Raw genomic sequence first — 19,007 nt, 5'->3', positions numbered from 1 at the left:
CATCGACGCTCCGTTCCTCCTACCTCAACGGCAGGACCTGTTGTCTCAGGGGCCCTGTCTTCACCCGGATCTGGGTCGACTATCTTTGACAGCGTGGCTCTTGAGACAGCCGTCCTGAGGTCTCGGGGCTTTTCTAGCTCCGATATTACCACCATGCTGAGGGCGCGCAAGCCTGCTTCCGCGAGGATCTATCACAGAGTGTGGCACACTTACTTTCAGTGGTGCGAGGCCAGAAAATATGATCCCCAGGTGTTCCGGGTTTCGCGTAATTTGGCTTTCCTTCAGTCGGGTTTGGACTTAGGATTACGTCTTTCCTCACTGAAGGTGCACGTGTCTGCTCTGTCGGTGTGGTTCCAGCGCAGGATCGCTGCTATGCTGGACGTGTACACCTTTTTCCAGGGAGTTTTGAGAATCCAGCCTCCCTTTGTGCCACCTGTGGCCCCGTGGGATTTGGCGGTGGTTCTTCGGGCCTTACAGGGTCCTCCTTTTGAGCCCTTGGAGTCAGTGGAGCTCAAGTGGCTAACTTTTAAAACTGTTTTCCTCTTGGCAATTGCTTCTGCCAGGAGGGTTTCAGATTTGGGGGCGCTTTCTTGTCGTCCCCCTTTTCTGATTTTTCATCAGGACAGAGCGGTGCTTCGCACTCGTCCTGATTTCCTGCCTAAAGTGGTTTCCAGGTTCCACATTAATCAGGAAATTGTTGTACCAGCCTTTCAGTCGCCTGATCTTTCGGCTGGGGAGGCTTCCTTAGACGTTGTCCGTGCACTCCAGGTTTATGTGGACCGGACTAGTTCTGTGAGGAAGTCGGATTCTTTGTTTATCCTCTTTGGTTTTCACAAGAGGGGTTGGCCTGCCAACAAACAGACTCTAGCCCGTTGGCTTCGTTCTGTTATTATTGAGGCTTATATGCAGGAGGGTTTACCTGTTCCAGCCTCTGTTAAGGCTCATTCCACTCGGTCCGTGGGCCCTTCTTGGGCTGCTAGCCGTGGCGCCTCTGCTGTTCAGCTCTGTAAGGCGGCCACCTGGTCTTCCATTCAGACCTTTTTGAGGTTTTATGCGTTTGACACCTTTGCCTCTCAGGATGCATCCTTTGGGCGCCGGGTTCTCCTATCAGCACAGGAGCGTCCCCGCCCTTAGTTGGACTGCTTTGGGACATCCCCAAGGTCACCCTGTGGACCCCTATGGACCCTGAAGTAGAAAACAAGAGATATGGTAAGAACTTACCTTTGTTATCTCTGTTTCTACGAAGTCCATAGGGTCCACAGGGCACCCGCCCTGACGCACCTGGCTTCATATGGGCTCTGTGACTGGTCACCGGTTTTCCGTCTCCCATTTCTGTGAGTATGGTTCTTGTGTGTTCCAGTCTTCCTTCTCTCTGTTTCGTCTCCTCCTCCGGCCTGGGCTGCTTACCAACTGAGGTGCCTGTGGCTCGGGGGCGGGGTATAGGGGAGGTTGGACCCAAGTGCATCCTGGGAGCAGCTAAAAGCTTTAACTCCGTGGTGCCCGAGGATCCAGGATCCAGCTATACCCCAAGGTCACCCTGTGGACCCTATGGACTTCGTAGAAACAGAGATAACAAAGGTAAGTTCTTACCATATCTCTTGTTTTCTTCTTCAGGGTCCACAGGGATCCACAGGGAGACCTTGGGGTGTAGGTGGTGGTTGAGAACCGGGCACCACACAGTAAAAGCTTTCAGCTCCTAGGATGCACTGATCCAACCCCCTATAACCCGCCCCCGAGCCAGAGGCTCCTCAGTTTTGTCGGTGCCCGGCCGGAGTCTGGTCACCATTATGCTTAGGCAGCCCAAATAGCTTTTATTTTATGATTTGATTTATTTTATTATGTTTCCTGCTGAGCACACAGCAACAGACTGACCACAGGACGTCTGCGCTGCCGCTCCGTCACCACCCCGGGGAGCCGCAACGCCTGCTTCGGCTGGGGATTTCAACGGGCATCTCGTGGTCCTCGCTACCGGCCCCGCTGGACCTAGCTGTCCCCTTGTGTCCGGGACCCAGACTGCAGCCCGGACACAAGGGTACAGGTAAGGCGGGTCATCGCGGATTGGCAGTCATACCTCCGGTCTCAGGGGACAGACCGGAGGCGCTGAGAGTGAACACAGGCTTTGTACACAGCGATCCACTAGTCCACCAGGGTACAGATGCAGCGGGAATCCAGCGTCCTGGGGGTTAATAATCAGAATGGGGAGGTCAGCTTTCCCCATTAAAGCGGCCCCTCAGCTCAGGGCGCCATTCTTCTGAGGTCTCGCTTCCCTGAACTGCTTTCCTCCTCTGACTACGCCCCCTCAGAGGTCTCCGGCGGCCATTTTCTCCAGGCTCAGGGATACGCAGGGTCCGGTCCCCCTATATACCTCTCCCTGGAGTCAGGTTATGTAGCGCTATAGCCTATCAGATGTTGCGTCACTGACCACAGAATCTGTGTAGATGACTGTAGCCCCATTCTGCATTATATTGTATTTCTGCATTATATGTGACTGATGCTAGCGCTGCCTGTCTGTATATTTCTCTATACTGTCAGTATATAGATTTCCCTTTTTATCTGACTTTGCCCTAACATACAGGTGTATTCAGGGTTTTTCCCAGTACCTCACATCTCTACAGTAATTGTATTTGTGAGGGTTGTCACATATAGTTGGTTACTGAACAGTGCCATATTTGTGCTGTGCGCTCCTGCAGCTTGCCCAAGCCTAAAACAGGATCGGTATATTGCATTCCTACTTGTATCCTACATACCCAGCGGTTGCATTATACCCAGTGCCATATTGTGTGCTATACTACTCTACAGCTATATGAATGAAGTGGTGTAAGTGCGCTCCTTGAAAACTAGGAGTGTGGAGGTGAGTTACTATTGCAGCTCTAGACACTGGTGGTTTCCCCAATATCACCAATAAAGGGATCTGATAGTACAAAGGTATGTCTAGTAAGTAGCGCAATGTAAGAGCTTGTTATTGAGTATTGTAGTCTATTATACGTTGGGTAGGGTCTGGTCTGCAGGAAATACAGAATCATCAAACATTCATTTATCTACCAGACCCTACCCAACGTCCTCTATACTATCGTTATTAACCTGCAGATTGCTGAACTGTATTTCCGATGATTCTGTGACATCACAACAATGGACAGTGAATATACACCTGTGTCACACAAATTTCATCAACATATTTCAGCAGCATTGGTACAATATAGTTAGGACTGTTCCAACAGTCCCACTTTACCTGTACAGGTTGAGTCTCCCATATCCAAATATTCCGAAATACGGAATATTCCGAATTACGGAATAATTTTGGCATGACTGAGATAATAAAACCTTTGATTTTTGATGGTTCAATGTACACAAACTTTGTCTAAGGCACAAATTATTAAAAATATGGTATAAAATGACCTTCAGGCTCTGTGTATAGGGTGTAAATGAAACATAAAATGATTTGATGTATGTACACAAACTTTGCTTGAGCCACAAAATTATTGAAAATATTGTATAAAATGAGCTGCAGGCTGTGTGTATAAGGTGTATATAACACATAAATGCATCCTGTGTGTATATTGGGGTCCCATTCCCAAGATATTTCATTATGATATGGAATTATTCCAAAATACGGAATATTCCGTTATCCAAAATACCCCTGGTCCCAAGCATTTTGGATATGGGAGACTCAACCTGTATTACATTTTCTATTGGACGATATACTGTTTTTCTTTCACCATACCGTCAGACATTTGCGAATGCGAATTTTTATTGTGTATTTTAAATTGTACAACATATTTTCCCATGTACACATTGTGCATTTTTAATTGTATATTTTGAATTGTGTAACACATTCTCATCTATACCTATTTCAGACCTTGTCATTTTATTATCATTTCACTACTACATTAAACTCTATCCCATTATGCTGACTCATTAGTCCAATATCTTTAGATCTAGTTACAATACTCAATAACAAGCTCTTACATTGTGCTACTTACTAGACATACCTTTGTACTCTACAGCTATGTCTAGCAAAGGCCAGAGTAGCAAGCATCTGCCCCCATACTGCTATCAGGCATCTGCCCCCACACTGCTATCAGGCATCTGCCCCCATACTGCTATCAGGCATCTGCCCCCATACTGCTATCAGGCATCTGCCCCCATACTGCTATCAGGCATCTGCCCCCATACTGCTATCAGGCATCTGCCCCCATACTGCTATCAGGCATCTGCCCCCATACTGCTATCAGGCATCTGCCCCCATACTGCTATCAGGCATCTGCCCCCATACTGCTATCAGGCATCTGCCCCCATACTGCTATCAGGCATCTGCCCCCACACTGCTATCAGGCATCTGCCCCCACACTGCTATCAGGCATCTGCCCCCACACTGCTATCAGGCATCTGCCCCCACACTGCTATCAGGCATCTGCCCCCACACTGCTATCAGGCATCTGCCCCCATACTGCTATCAGGCATCTGCCCCCATACTGCTATCAGGCAAGTTATGTGCTGCAGGCTCAGGTGAGGAGGATGATACAAGATGTGTTATACCCCAGCAGGCCCATGAGACCCCCCCAGCTCCTGTACAGGTTCTCTCCTGGGCTTCCTTTTCTCAGGTGCTGGCTACTATTGTGGACCACCTAGCGGTATCGACTGCAATTCCCCCTCTGGGGTTACCACAACAGGTTCAGACTATACAGGTACCTCCTGTGCCCCCTCCATGGGTAGACGCACTCTCTAGCTCGGTGCAGAGTCTGGTGGCTTCCTCTACAGCCTTTCAAACTATATTGCAAGGTGAGAAGCCCCGACCCAGTAACCACCTAAGTGTCCGGTGTTATCGTCACTGTCCACGCATCTCTCAGATCCTGAGGTGTCACCTGAGGAGGCAGAAGATGCTGATCTCTCTAACACTGACTCCCCTCCGGAGGAGGACGAGAGTCAGTCTAAAATTAATATTCCTGCCTTGGTGCGAGCTGTCCGATCCATCTTACTAATAGAAGATGGCGAGCCAGCCCCTAAATCTAAGCGCCCACTGTTTAACCGACAGAAAGTGGCTTCAGCAGAATTCCCTCTATCGGATCAATTAGCTGAACTCATGGCGGCAGCCTGGCAGTCGCCTGGTAAAAGGTTTCAGCCGCAAAAACGTCTGACCTGTTCTACGTCTCCTGCGGCTCACTGTTCAAAATGGGAGACTCCCCCTGCGGTGGATTCGCAAGTTACGCGTTTAATTAAAAGCGCTACGTTGCCTATCCCTACAGTGTCCTCTTTGAAGGACCCTACGGATAGAAAGGTTGAATTTTGCCTTAAATCAATATACTCTCTCTCAGGGGCAGTTGCCCGTCCGACCATGGCTATTCCATGGGTGGCTAAAGCTATAGAGAGCTGGGCTGACGCACTTGAAGACTCTTTTCCCTCAGATGCTTCTAGGGATCAGATGTCTTTCGTTGCTCAAATACGAGATGCAGCTTCTTATATTGGAGAAGCGACATTGGATGCCAGTCTCCTAACCTCTAGAGTCTCGGCCACAGCGGTGTCCACCCACCATACCCCGTGGCTTCGCTCATGGAAGGCAGACGCGGACTCCCAAGAAAGGCCTAGAATTGTTACCCTACAATGGGGAGATCTTGTTTATCCAGGACCTTGACAAGATTGTAACCATGTTGGCGGCATCAAAACCACCATTTCTGCCTTCAGCAACTACTACTGCAAAGCCTCGGACTACATTTTTTAGGTCCTTTCGTCCTCAAGGAAAACCTAAAGGTCAGTCCTTTCCTAGGCAGTCAGATTTCACTAGGGCCGCCAAGCCCAGGACCAAGCAGGTCTGGACCACCAGACGCCCTGCTTCAAAATCTGAGGATAAGCCCTCAGCCTGACGGGACGGGCCTCCCTTTGGGGGATCCCAGAGTGGGAGGCCGACTTCTTCAGTTTGCCCAGTGCTAGTGTCAAACCACCACGAATGCTTGGATAAGAGAAGTGGTCTCTCACGGGTACGCCCTCTCATTTCTTCGACGGCCACCCCACCAGTTTTGCTACACAGGCCCTCCTTCAGACCCAAACAAGGCCTTACAAATCCAGAAATCCATACAGTTCTTGCTGCAAGCAGAGGTAATTGTGCCAGTCTCACTATCACAGCAGGGGACAGGTAACTATTCTTCAAATTCCTCAGGGTACTCAGGTTCTGGATGGAAACCCTACACTCTGTCATCCTAGTTCTGGAGTCTGGGAACTTTATAGTATCTCTGAATATTCAGGACACGTACCTACATGTACCTATAGCGCCCTCACATCAGCGATATCTCCAGTTTGCTATACTACAGCAACACTTCCAATTTCAGGCTCTGCCCTTTGGAATATCCACAGCTCCACAGGTGTTTACCAAAATTATGGCTATCATGGCGACCCACCTACGTGGTCAGGGTGTCCGACTGTTACCATATCTGGACGACCTCCTGCTCTTAGGATCCCTAGAAGTGCTTCACCTCCATCTACAGCTAACCATTGCTTTCCTGCACAAGCACGGATGGTTGATCAACTGGAAAAAGTCCTCACAGAGAATGATTCATCTGGTATCCCTGTGGGATTCTCAGGATCAGAGAATCTTTCTGACATCAGACAAGAGATGCCGAGGCAACCTTTGTAGATGCATTATCAGTGAAGTGGACCTTCCAGTTTGCGTACCTATTCCCTCCAATCTCCCTTCTTCCTAGAGTTCTTCGGAAGTTCAAACAAGACATAGGCACTGTCCTGCTGGTGGCTCCAGCTTGGCCCAGACATCATTGGTACTTAGATCTTCGGAGTCTCTCCATCGACACTCCGTTCCTGCTGTCTCAAAGACCAGACCTGTTGTCTCAGGGTCCTTGCCTTTACCCGGACCTTGGTCGTCTGTCTTTGATGGTGTGGCTCTTGAGACATCCCTCCTGAGGTCCAAAGGATTCTCTAGCTCTGTAGTCAGCACTATGCTCAGAGCGCGTAAGCCAGCCTCTGCTCGGATCAACCGCAAAGTGTGGCATACATATTTCCAATGGTGTCGTACCAAAAGCTACGACCCCCAAGTGTTTAGGATTTCCAGAGTCCTCGCCCTCCTTCCAGCTGGATTGGACCTTGGACCGCCTGCCCTTACTGAAAGTTCATGTCTCTGCTCTATCAATTTGGTTCCAGTGTAGACTTGCTCCACTTCCAAATGTCCACATCTTCCTCCAGGGTGTCCTCCGTACACAACCTCTCTTTGTCCCACCAGTGGCTCCATGGGATTTGACAGTAGTACTTCGTGCCCTCCAGGGTCCTCCGCTTGAACCTCTGGATTCTGTGGAACTCAAGTGGCTCACAGCGAAGACTCCTCTTTTTCTTCTGGCTATGGCGTCCACCAGAAGGGTGTCAGATTTAGGGGCGCTCTCCTGTCGCTCCCCAGTTCTGATATTCCATCAGGACAGGGCTGTGCTTCAGACTCTGGTTTCCTTCCGAAAGTTGTTACTCGTTTCCACATTAATGAGGAAATTGTTGTCCCGGCCTTTCAATCACCCAGACCTATCGGCAGGTGAGGCCTCCTTGGATGTGGTCCGTGCCCTCAGGATATATGTGGACCGTACCAGTTCCCTTTGGAAATCGGACTCCTTATTTGTGCTCTATGGATTTCACAAGAAGGGATGGCCAGCCAACAAACTGACAATGGCCATATGGCTTCGCATGACTAACTCAGAGGCTTACACGCAGGCAGGCCTTCCTGTACCAGCTACTGTTACTGCTCACTCTACTCGCTCTATGGGTCCATCGTGGGCAGCTCGCCGTGGCGCCTCAGCTGAACAGCTATGCAAGGCGGCCACATGGTCTTCTGTCCATACCTTTCTGAGGTTCTATGCCTTTGATACATTTGCCTCTCAGGATACTCCATTTGTGCCCGAATTCTCCTCTCGGCGCAGGAGCGTCCCCACCCTTAAAGGACTGCTTTGGGACATCCCCAAGGTCTCCCTGTGGAGCACTATGGACCCTGAAGAAGAAATTGCGAGTAATGGTAAACCTTACCTTTGTTATCTCTTTCTTCGAAGTCCATAGTGTCCACAGGGTTCCTGCCCTGACGCACCTGGCTTCATATGGGCTATGTTACTGGTCACCGGTTTCCCATATTCTTCTCTGTGAGAGTGTGATTCTTGTGTGTACCAGTCTTCCTTCTCTCTTCTCCTCCAACTGCCTTTGGCTTATCACGAACTGAGGTGCCTCTGGCTTGGGGGCGGGGTATAGGGGGTTGGACCAGTGCATCCTGGGAGCTGAAAGCTTTAACTGTGTGGTGCCTGGTCCTCAACCACCATCTACACCCCAAGGTATCCCTGTGGACCCTATGGACTTCGAAGAAAGAGAGTTAACAAAGGTATTTCTTACCATAACTCTTAATTTTTCCTCTGCGTAAATTAATTCTCCATTTTCTTTATCCCCTTCCCTCTCATATTGTTCCCCATCCTGCCATTAGTATGCTCGGCTAGTGGAGATCGTAGGACTGCATGACCTCGGTGTGGGCATCACTCTAGGAGCTCATCAGTCCATTGGATTTAAAGGAATCCTTCTATATGGCACAGAGACGCAGAAGAAGAAGTATTTGCCTCGACTGGCCTCAGGTATGAAAAGGAATAGAAGACGTGAGGTACAGCCAGGATAGTAGTATAAGGGATGAGGCTGAGGTGAGAGGAGGAATAGATGACGTGAGGTACAGCCAGGATAGTAGTATAAGGGATGAGGCTAAGGAGAGAGGAGGAATAGATGATGTGAGGTACAGCCAGGATAGTAGTATAAGGGATGAGGCTGAGGTGAGAGGAGGAATAGATGATGTGAGGTACAGCCAGGATAGTAGTATAAGGGATGAGGCTGAGGTGAGAGGATATATAGATGATGTGAGGTACAGCCAGGATAGTGGTATAAGGGATGAGGCTGAGGTGAGAGGAGGAATAGATGACGTGAGGTACAGCCAGGATAGTAGTATAAGGGATGAGGCTGAGGTGAGAGGAGGAATAGATGACGTGAGGTAGAGTTATTATGGATGGACATGAGCTGAGGACATCATTTTGGGATGTGACTCCTATAGAACCATTATTATAGTGTAGCGTGTGGTACAGCTTTTGGTGATTAGTATAAACCAATGAGAAGGTTGGTGAGATGGTGTGATTGTTTTTCTTACCCACTGATCCAGGGGAAACTATCGCTGCATTCTGTCTGACTGAGCCGTCCAGTGGATCTGACGCAGCGTCCATACGGTGCACGGCGCAGAGGAGCCCCTGTGGACAGTACTATACTCTGACAGGGGGAAAGTTGTGGATCAGGTGAGGGTCTGCCATGGTCTCGTGCTGCACAATGTGTCCAGTGTTACCAGTTGTTTTGTGCGTGTCGCATCTTGTGCAACCAGAGACGAAGGTAAAGTAGGCGTTTGTGAGCGCAGAGTACCAAGACGCACTTAGTGGACAGCTAACGTTGACGTATATGTAAAGAATCGTGCCTACGGTGAAAGTGCGCCAGACGGGTCGCTTTCCTGAGGCTGGTGCAAGTGGTAATACTAATGATGACGGATGCGTCTGCGGAAGTGTCTGTACTAGTGATGATGATGGATGTGTCTGCGGAAATGTCGGCACTAATGATGACGGATGCGTCTGCGGAAAAATGGCTGTAGTAGTGATGACGGATGCGTCTGCGGAAGTGTCGGCACTAGTGATGACGGATGCGTCTGCGGAAGTGTCGGCACTAATGATGACGGATGCGTCTGCGGAAATGCCTGTAGTAGTGATGACGGATGCGTCTGCGGAAGTGTCGGTACTAGTGATGACGGATGCGTCTGCGGAAGTGTCGGCACTAATGATGACTGATGCGTCTGCGGAAGTGTCGGTAGTAATGATGACGGATGCGTCTGTGGAAATGCCTGTAATAGTGATGACGGATGCGTCTGCGGAAGTGTCGGTAGTAATGATGACGGATGCGTCTGCGGAAGTGTCGGTAGTAATGATGACGGATGCGTCTGCGGAAGTGTCTGTAGTAATGATGACGGATGCGTCTGCGGAAGTGTCGGTAGTAATGATGACGGATGCGTCTGCGGAATTGTCGGTGCTAATGATGACGGATGTGTCTGCGGAAGTGTCGGTACTAATGATGACGGATGCGTCTGCGGAAGTGTCGGCACTAATGATGACGGCTGCGTCTGCGGAAATGCCTGTAGTAGTGATGACTGATGCGTCTGCGGAAGTGTCGGTGCCAATGATGACGGATGTGTCTGCAGAAGTGTCGGTACTAATGATGACGGATGCGTCTGCGGAAGTGTCGGCACTAATGATGACGGTTGCGTCTGCGGAAATGCCTGTAGTAATGATGACGGATGCGTCTGCGGAAGTGCCTGTAGTAATGATGACGGATTCGTCTGCGGAAATGTCGGCACTAATGATGACGGATGCGTCTGTGGAAATGCCTGTAGTAGTGATGACGGATGCGTCTGCGGATGTGTCGGTACTAATGATGACGGATGCGTCTGCGGAAGTGTCTGTACTAGTGATGATGACGGATGCGTCTGCGGAAGTGTCGGTAGTAATCATGACGGATGCGTCTGCGGAAGTGTCGGTAGTAATGATGACGGATGCGTCTGCGGAAGTGTCGGTAGTAATGATGACGGATGCGTCTGCGGAAGTGTCGGTACTAATGATGACGGATGCGTCTGCGGAAGTGTCGGTAGTAATGATGACGGATGCGTCTGCGGAAGTGTCGGTAGTAATGATGACGGATGCGTCTGCGGAAGTGTCGGTAATGATGACGGAACGCGTCTGGAAATGCCTGTAGTAGTGATGACGGATGTTTCTGCGGAAGTGTCGGTACTAGTGATGACGGATGCGTCTGCGGAAATGTCGGCACTAATGATGACTGATGCGTCTGCGGAAGTGTCGGTAATGATGACGGATGCGTCTGTGGAAATGCCTGTAATAGTGATGACGGATGCGTCTGCGGAAGTGTCGGCAGTAATGATGACGGATGCGTCTGCGGAAGTGTCGGTAGTAATGATGACGGATGCGTCTGCGGAAGTGTCTGTAGTAATGATGACGGATGCGTCTGCGGAAGTGTCGGTAGTAATGATGACGGATGCGTCTGCGGAATTGTCGGTGCTAATGATGACGGATGTGTCTGCGGAAGTGTCGGTACTAATGATGACGGATGCGTCTGCGGAAGTGTCGGCACTAATGATGACGGCTGCGTCTGCGGAAATGCCTGTAGTAGTGATGACTGATACGTCTGCGGAAGTGTCGGTGCCAATGATGACGGATGTGTCTGCAGAAGTGTCGGTACTAATGATGACGGATGCGTCTGCGGAAGTGTCGGCACTAATGATGACGGTTGCGTCTGCGGAAATGCCTGTAGTAATGATGACGGATGCGTCTGCGGAAGTGCCTGTAGTAATGATGACAGATTCGTCTGCGGAAATGTCGGCACTAATGATGACGGATGCGTCTGTGGAAATGCCTGTAGTAGTGATGACGGATGCGTCTGCGGATGTGTCGGTACTAATGATGACGGATGCGTCTGCGGAAGTGTCTGTACTAGTGATGATGACGGATGCGTCTGCGGAAGTGTCGGTAGTAATGATGACGGATGCGTCTGCGGAAGTGTCGGTACTAATGATGACGGATGCGTCTGCGGAAGTGTCGGTACTAATGATGACGGATGCGTCTGCGGAAGTGTCGGTAGTAATGATGACGGATGCGTCTGCGGAAGTGTCGGTAGTAATGATGACGGATGCGTCTGCGGAAGTGTCGGTAGTAATGATGACTGATGCGTCTGCGGAAGTGTCGGTAGTAATGATGACAGATGCGTCTGCGGAAGTGTCGGTACTAATGATGACGGATGCGTCTGCGGAAATGCCTGTAGTAGTGATGACGGATGCGTCTGCGGAAGTGCCTGTAGTAATGATGACGGATTCGTCTGCGGAAATGTCGGCACTAATGATGACGGATGCGTCTGCGGAAGTGTCGGCACTAATGATGACGGATGCGTCTGTGGAAATGCCTGTAGTAGTGATGACGGATGCGTCTGCGGATGTGTCGGTACTAATGATGACGGATGCGTCTGCGGAAGTGTCTGTACTAGTGATGATGACTGATGCGTCTGCGGAAGTGTCGGTAGTAATGATGACGGATGCGTCTGCGGAAGTGTCGGTAGTAATGATGACGGATGCGTCTGCGGAAGTGTCGGTAGTAATGATGACGGATGCGTCTGCGGAAGTGTCGGTACTAATGATGACGGATGCGTCTGCGGAAGTGTCGGTAGTAATGATGACGGATGCGTCTGCGGAAGTGTCGGTACTAATGATGACGGATGCGTCTGCGGAAGTGTCGGTAGTAATGATGACGGATGCGTCTGCGGAAGTGTCGGCACTAGTGATGACGGATGCGTCTGCGGAAGTGTCGGCACTAATGATGACGGATGCGCCTGCGGAAATGCCTGTAGTAGTGATGACGGATGCGTCTGCGGAAGTGTCGGCAGTAATGATGACGGATGCGTCTGCGGAAGTGTCGGTAGTAATGATGACGGATGCGTCTGCGGAAGTGTCGGTAGTAATGATGACGGATGCGTCTGCGGAAGTGTCTGTAGTAATGATGACGGATGCGTCTGCGGAAGTGTCGGTAGTAATGATGACGGATGCGTCTGCGGAAGTGTCTGTAGTAATGATGACGGATGCGTCTGCGGAAGTGTCGGTAGTAATGATGACGGATGCGTCTGCGGAATTGTCGGTGCTAATGATGACGGATGTGTCTGCGGAAGTGTCGGTACTAATGATGACGGATGCGTCTGCGGAAGTGTCGGCACTAATGATGACGGCTGCGTCTGCGGAAATGCCTGTAGTAGTGATGACTGATGCGTCTGCGGAAGTGTCGGTGCCAATGATGACGGATGTGTCTGCAGAAGTGTCGGTACTAATGATGACGGATGCGTCTGCGGAAGTGTTGGCACTAATGATGACGGTTGCGTCTGCGGAAATGCCTGTAGTAATGATGACGGATGCGTCTGCGGAAGTGCCTGTAGTAATGATGACGGATTCGTCTGCGGAAATGTCGGCACTAATGATGACTGATGCGTCTGCGGAAGTGTCGGCACTAATGATGACGGCTGCGTCTGCGGAAATGCCTGTAGTAGTGATGACGGATGCGTCTGCGGAAGTGTCGGTAGTAATGATGACGGATGCGTCTGCGGAAGTGTCGGTGCTAATGATGACGGATGCGTCTGCGGAAGTGTCGGTAGTAATAATGACGGATGCGTCTTCAATGAAAGTCCCCAGATTATTGTTCTCTAAGTGACAGGGGGGAGTAATATAGTGATAACATAGATGGGAAGAGTGTACAGATGTCGGGATCAACAGTACAGTCACCTAAATATACCTCCAATAGTCCAAGGGTCCTTTTCAATTGCTCAGCTCCCAGCAGCCAACGCGTTCCGCATTCAATGGGGACTGTGCTATATTCTCCTATTTATACTATTCATTCCCCGTTTACAATTAGGGCAGAACCGGAACTGCACAAAAATCATATTATATTGAAATCCTTCTCTCGGACACAAAAATAGATGAAATATAAAATATTTAAAATTCAGATCTTAAAATTGGAAAAATTATTTAAAAAAAAAAAACACTTCAGCTCAAAGTCCGCATTTAACCCTCCAGGTGTCAATGTTTGTAATTTAAATATCGATTGCATTTCTGCTGGAGCAAGGTTCCCCTCAATATCCGTCTTTCCAGTTAGATTTTATATTTTGTGTCCCCATAAACTCAATGAAATCTTTGGTAGAACAGTTGTGGGATACTGTAAAATGACAGGGTGTGTGTAGTCAGCTCTTTCCTAACATTCCTGACATGCTCCGCTAGGCCAGTTTTTAAGGACCTAGATGTACGTCCTATGTATATCAAACCACACCTACATTTCAATAAATATATAACATTCGCCGTATGACAGGTAATAAAGCTGTTCATTTTATATTCTTCACCTTTTACTATAAAATTAGTAATCTTAGTTTTAGATGCAGGGACCGCCTTGCACGCAATACAATCCCCGCATCTGTGAAAACCCCCAGCCCTAGACATCCTAATCTAGGGCTGGGGGCTATATTACATCCTAATCTAGGGCTGGGGGCTATATTACATCCTAATCTAGGGCTGGGGGCTATATTACATCCTGATGTAGGGCTGGGGGCTATATTACATCCTGATGTAGGGCTGGGGGCTATATTACATCCTGATCTAGGGCTGGGGGCTATATTACATCCTGATGTAGGGCTGGGGGCTATATTACATCCTGATGTAGGGCTGGGGGCTATATTACATCCTGATGTAGGGCTGGGGGCTATATTACATCCTGATGTAGGGCTGGGGGCTATATTACATCCTGATGTAGGGCTGGGGGCTATATTACATCCTGATGTAGGGCTGGGGGCTATATTACATCCTGATGTAGGGCTGGGGGCTATATTACATCCTGATGTAGGGCTGGGGGCTATATTACATCCTGATGTAGGGCTGGGGGCTATATTACATCCTGATGTAGGGCTGGGGGCTATATTACATCCTGATCTAGGGCTGGGGGCTATATTACATCCTGATGTAGGGCTGGGGGCTATATTACATCCTGATCTAGGCCTGGGGGCTATATTACATCCTGATCTAGGGCTGGGGGCTATATTACATCCTGATCTAGGGCTGGGGGCTATATTACATCCTGATCTAGGGCTGGGGGCTATATTACATCCTGATCTAGGACTGGGGGCTATATTACATCCTGATCTAGGACTGGGGGCTATATTACATCCTGATCTAGGGTTGGGGGCTATATTACATCCTGATCTAGGCCTGGGGGGCTATATTACATCCTGATGTAGGGCTGGGGGCTATATTACATCCTGATCTAGGCCTGGGGGCTATATTACATCCTGATCTAGGGCTGGGGGCTATATTACATCCTGATGTAGGGCTGGGGGCTATATTACATCCTGATGTAGGGCTGGGGCTTTATTACATCCTGATGTATGGCTGGGGGCTATATTACATCCTGATGTATGGCTGGGGGCTATATTACATCCTGATGTAGGGCTGGGGGCTATATTACATCCTGATCTAGGGCTGGGGGCTATATTACATCCTGATGTAGGGCTGGGGGCTATATTACATCCTGATGTAGGGCTGGGGGCTATATTACATCCTGATGTAGGGCTGGGGGCTATATTACATCCTGATGTAGGCCTGGGGGCTATATTACATCCTGATCTAGGGCTGGGGGCTATATTACATCCTGATGTAGGGCTGGGGGCTATATTACATCCTGATGTAGGGCTGGGGCTTTATTACATCCTGATGTATGGCTGGGGGCTATATTACATCCTGATGTAGGGCTGGGGGCTATATTACATCCTGATCTAGGGCTGGGGGCTATATTACATCCTGATCTAGGGCTGGGGGCTATATTACATCCTGATCTAGGGCTGGGGGCTATATTACATGTCCTGCCTCCACCAGTACACGCACCATTGGCCTGTAGAGGAAGCATGTAGCTGTGGAAGCTGGCGCGTGTGGGAGGTGGGCACGGCCTTGGCTACCTCTAGGTGTAGACCCCACGGCTATGTGCATGGTGTGGCCCGTGTGAGCTGTACAGGGAGGTAATGCCATTCGCTCTTTCTCTTTCAGTAATGGAGGCATTGCAGACTTATTTACTGTGTTTGCAAAGACCCAAGTCCCGGACCCTTCTAGTGGGGGTATGAGAGAGAAGATCACAGCGTTCATTGTGGAGAGAGGAGAGGGGGTGACCAGGTGAGTGATTTGCTGTCATTTATACTGAATTCTATCTATTGCACAATCTCCGCTGTCGCCGACTACGAGCTGCTGTGATGTTCTCGCAGTGTGCGAGCACCAGGGATTATAGGCTGGTATTACTGTAGCATGTGCTGGAGGCAGGACAGTCTGTGATCCGCGTGGTATGGCAGCCCTATATACATCACTAATAATAACTCTGAGCGTCTGTATGCACTGAACCTATTGCTGCTGTTTCTGAGATGGGAGCAAAGCAAAACACAACCCAGTACCTTGTCCTCTTGGTAAGACCATGCTGCACTACAGGGGGCAGATGTGCAATGTGCAGAGAGTTAGTCTGAGCACCCCAGGCAAAGTAATGAATTGGTGCCCCCTGTGTCACTCCTGCCCCCCATAGCCATTCTTGGCCCCCCTGTGTCATTTGAGCTCCCCCATGTCACTTAAGCCCCCAGTGTCTCTCTAGGCTCCCCATGTGTCACTCCAGGTCTCGTCCCTGTCACTTCAGGCCCACCCTGTGTCAATCCTTACCTTTCTGTCTCTCTCTAGGTTCCCCTTGTGTCACTTCAGACTACCCCCCGTATCACTCTAGCCCCCTCCCTGTGACTCTCCGGGCCGCTCCTGTGTCTCTCCAGGCCCCCCATTTCACTACTTTGTGTCTCTCCAGGCTACCGTGTCTCTCTAGGCCCCGCTTGTGTCACTTCAGGCCCCCCTTGTGTCTCTCCAGGTCCCCCCTGTCACTCCAGGCCCCTGTGCCTCTCTAGTCTGGCCCTATGTCACTCCAACCCCACCACCACCACCAATTGTCTCTCGAGGCCTCCTCTGTCTTTTCAGACCCCACCCCTATGTCTCTGCAGGCCCCCCCAGGTCTCTCCAGCCCCTTACATCCCTCTGGCTCCGGCCCAGTGACTTACCTTGCTCTCTTCTTACTGCTGCTCATCTTCCCTCTGGGCGGCGGCTCCTCAGTGGTGCAGTATGGTGAGAAAACTTTATTGTACCGGCTGCATATACCTTATGGGGGCCTATTAGTCGGCCTGCGGGAAGCGGCGCCACACCCTCGGCCAATGTCCTTGGAGAGTGCCATCCTGGCCAAGAGGTAGATGCGCCGCTACTAGCTCATATCTACATTGCAGCGTACACCTTCCGATGGTGCGACCCAGCGATGCGGCCATCCATATAACGCTACAGCTGCATGTAACCACGCCGCTCCATTCATTGCATGGTTCCATTGGATGTGCAGCACATCAATGAGACTGTCCAATGAATGACGGATCAGATGTGCACATTATACGATGTGTACGATATATGGTTCCAATCCGCGTCGTATTGTGCGTGCCCAGTGTAAGCATACAGCTGTCCAACATTTGTGGGCTACATGCAAAAGTAGCCGGTATTTCTTCCTCAGGGTCCACAGGGAGACATTGGGGTGTAGGTGGTACTTGGAGGACTGGACACCAGCAGCAAAACTTTTTCCTATCCCAGGATGCTCCGGTCCTTCCCCCTATACCCCGCCCACAGCCTGAAGGCAAATCCGGTGTCCGGCAGGAGCTGGATCACCATTAGACAGTGGGGCTGCTCTAAGCTTTATTGTTATGATTTACTTATATTTTCATGTTTTTACTACAAGAGCAGCAGTGCTAGACAGTCCTCTGGGCGTCAGCACTACTATTCCATCACCCCTCCGCGGAACCGCGACACCACCCCTCGGCTAGGTACTTCTGGCGAGGCTCTAAGGAGGAACCTAGCTAGCAGGACGCCTCGGACCCCAGACTGCAGCCGGGACTCAAGGGGACAGGTAAGGCGGATCCCCGCTTGTGGAGGCGCTGATGCGGACACCAATTTGACGGGGACTCCGTTAGACCACGAGGGTGCAGGGATATTTATAGCCAGGCGACCCGGTGGTTGATGTCAGCATAGGGGAGAAGGCGCTCTCCCTGCGGCCCCTCCCCCGGCTCAGGGCGCCATTCCACTGCGGTCCTGCTGCTCCTCCCTCGCCCTCCGCCCCCTCTGAGACTCACAGCAGCCATTTTCTGCATTCAGGTCTCCGGGAGCGTGGGTCCGGTCTCCCTGTATACCTCTCCCAAGGGCCAGGTTATACAGCGCTATATCCTACCAGCCACTGCGGTTATATTATATACTCTGCATTGTATGTGACTTGTGCTAGCGCTGCTTCTCACTACTGTCAGCTTATACCTTTCCCTTTCTTTCATGATAACCCTGGCATGCTGCACTGTGCCAGATCGTGTGCTACATTATCTTGCAGCTATGTCTGGCATAGGCAGCCTACTGCTCCCCTCTGGTTTCTTGTAAGTCCTGCTTAGCTTCAGAGGATCTCATTCAGGATGGTCTTTGTACATCTTGTTATACGGCACCTGGCCCCTGAGCCCCTGCGTCCTCTCTTCAGGACCCCCCTGGGCTTCTTTTTCACAGGTGTTGGCAAAAATTGCGGACCACCTAGTGGTCCCTGTGGTAGCTCTTCAGAAGTTCAAGCTGGAGGGGGGAATGGTTCTCTTGGTGGCTCCGGCTTGGCCCAGACGCCATTGTTACTCCGACCTTCAAAGTCTCTCCATAGACGTTCCTCTCCAACTTCCTCTGCGACCAGACCTGTTGTCTCAGGGTCCCTGTCTACATCCGGACCGGGCCGATCTGTCTTTAATGGCTTGGCTCTTGAGACATCCCTCCTAAGATCTAAAGGGTTCTCTAACTCTGTGGTCCAGACCATGCTCAGAGCACGTAAACCGGCCTCTGCAAGGATTTATCAACGAGTGTGGCATACATATTTCCAATGGTGTGCTACTAGAAACTATGACCCTCAGGTTTTTAGGGTTTCTAGAGTCCTTACCTAAGCTGGACTGGATCTTGGACTACGCCTAGCCTCTCTGAAAATACATGTCTCAGCTATGTCCTTCTGGTTCCAGTGCAGAATTGCTCCTCTACTGTATGTTCACACCTTCATGCAAGGTGTTCTACGTATATGACCTCCATTTGTCCCTCATGTGGCTCTGTGGGATTTCTCAGTGCTTCTACACGCACTCCCGGAACCTCCATTCAAACCCATGGAATCAGTGGCTGTCAAATGGCTCACTGCGAAGACACTGTTTCTTCTGGCTATAGCAACGGCCCGTAGGGTATCGGATTTAGGGGTGCTCTCATGTCGCTTCTCATTCCTGATCTTTCATTCGGACAGGGCTGTTCTCCAAACACGCCCTGGCTTCCTTCCCAA

At 50.3% G+C, this 19,007-nt stretch overlaps 1 protein-coding gene across 1 annotated transcript in view; it reads left to right on the top strand.

Moving 5' to 3' along the window:
• The window catches only part of ACADVL (acyl-CoA dehydrogenase very long chain), a 215,595-nt gene that overhangs the window by 31,275 nt on the left and 165,313 nt on the right, over positions 1–19,007 (top strand). Inside the window, exons 7-9 of the mRNA XM_088461850.1 lie at positions 8,447–8,591; positions 9,161–9,290; positions 15,665–15,787. Of these exons, the coding sequence (XP_088317976.1) occupies positions 8,447–8,591; positions 9,161–9,290; positions 15,665–15,787 (398 nt within the window). The remainder of the gene's footprint in view (positions 1–8,446; positions 8,592–9,160; positions 9,291–15,664; positions 15,788–19,007) is intronic.

Source organism: Taudactylus pleione, unplaced genomic scaffold (assembly GCF_031769625.1).
Source record: "Taudactylus pleione unplaced genomic scaffold, aTauple2 ptg001110l, whole genome shotgun sequence".
Taxonomy (NCBI): Eukaryota; Metazoa; Chordata; class Amphibia; order Anura; family Myobatrachidae; genus Taudactylus; species Taudactylus pleione.
This window is presented reverse-complemented; position numbering and strand designations above follow the sequence as displayed.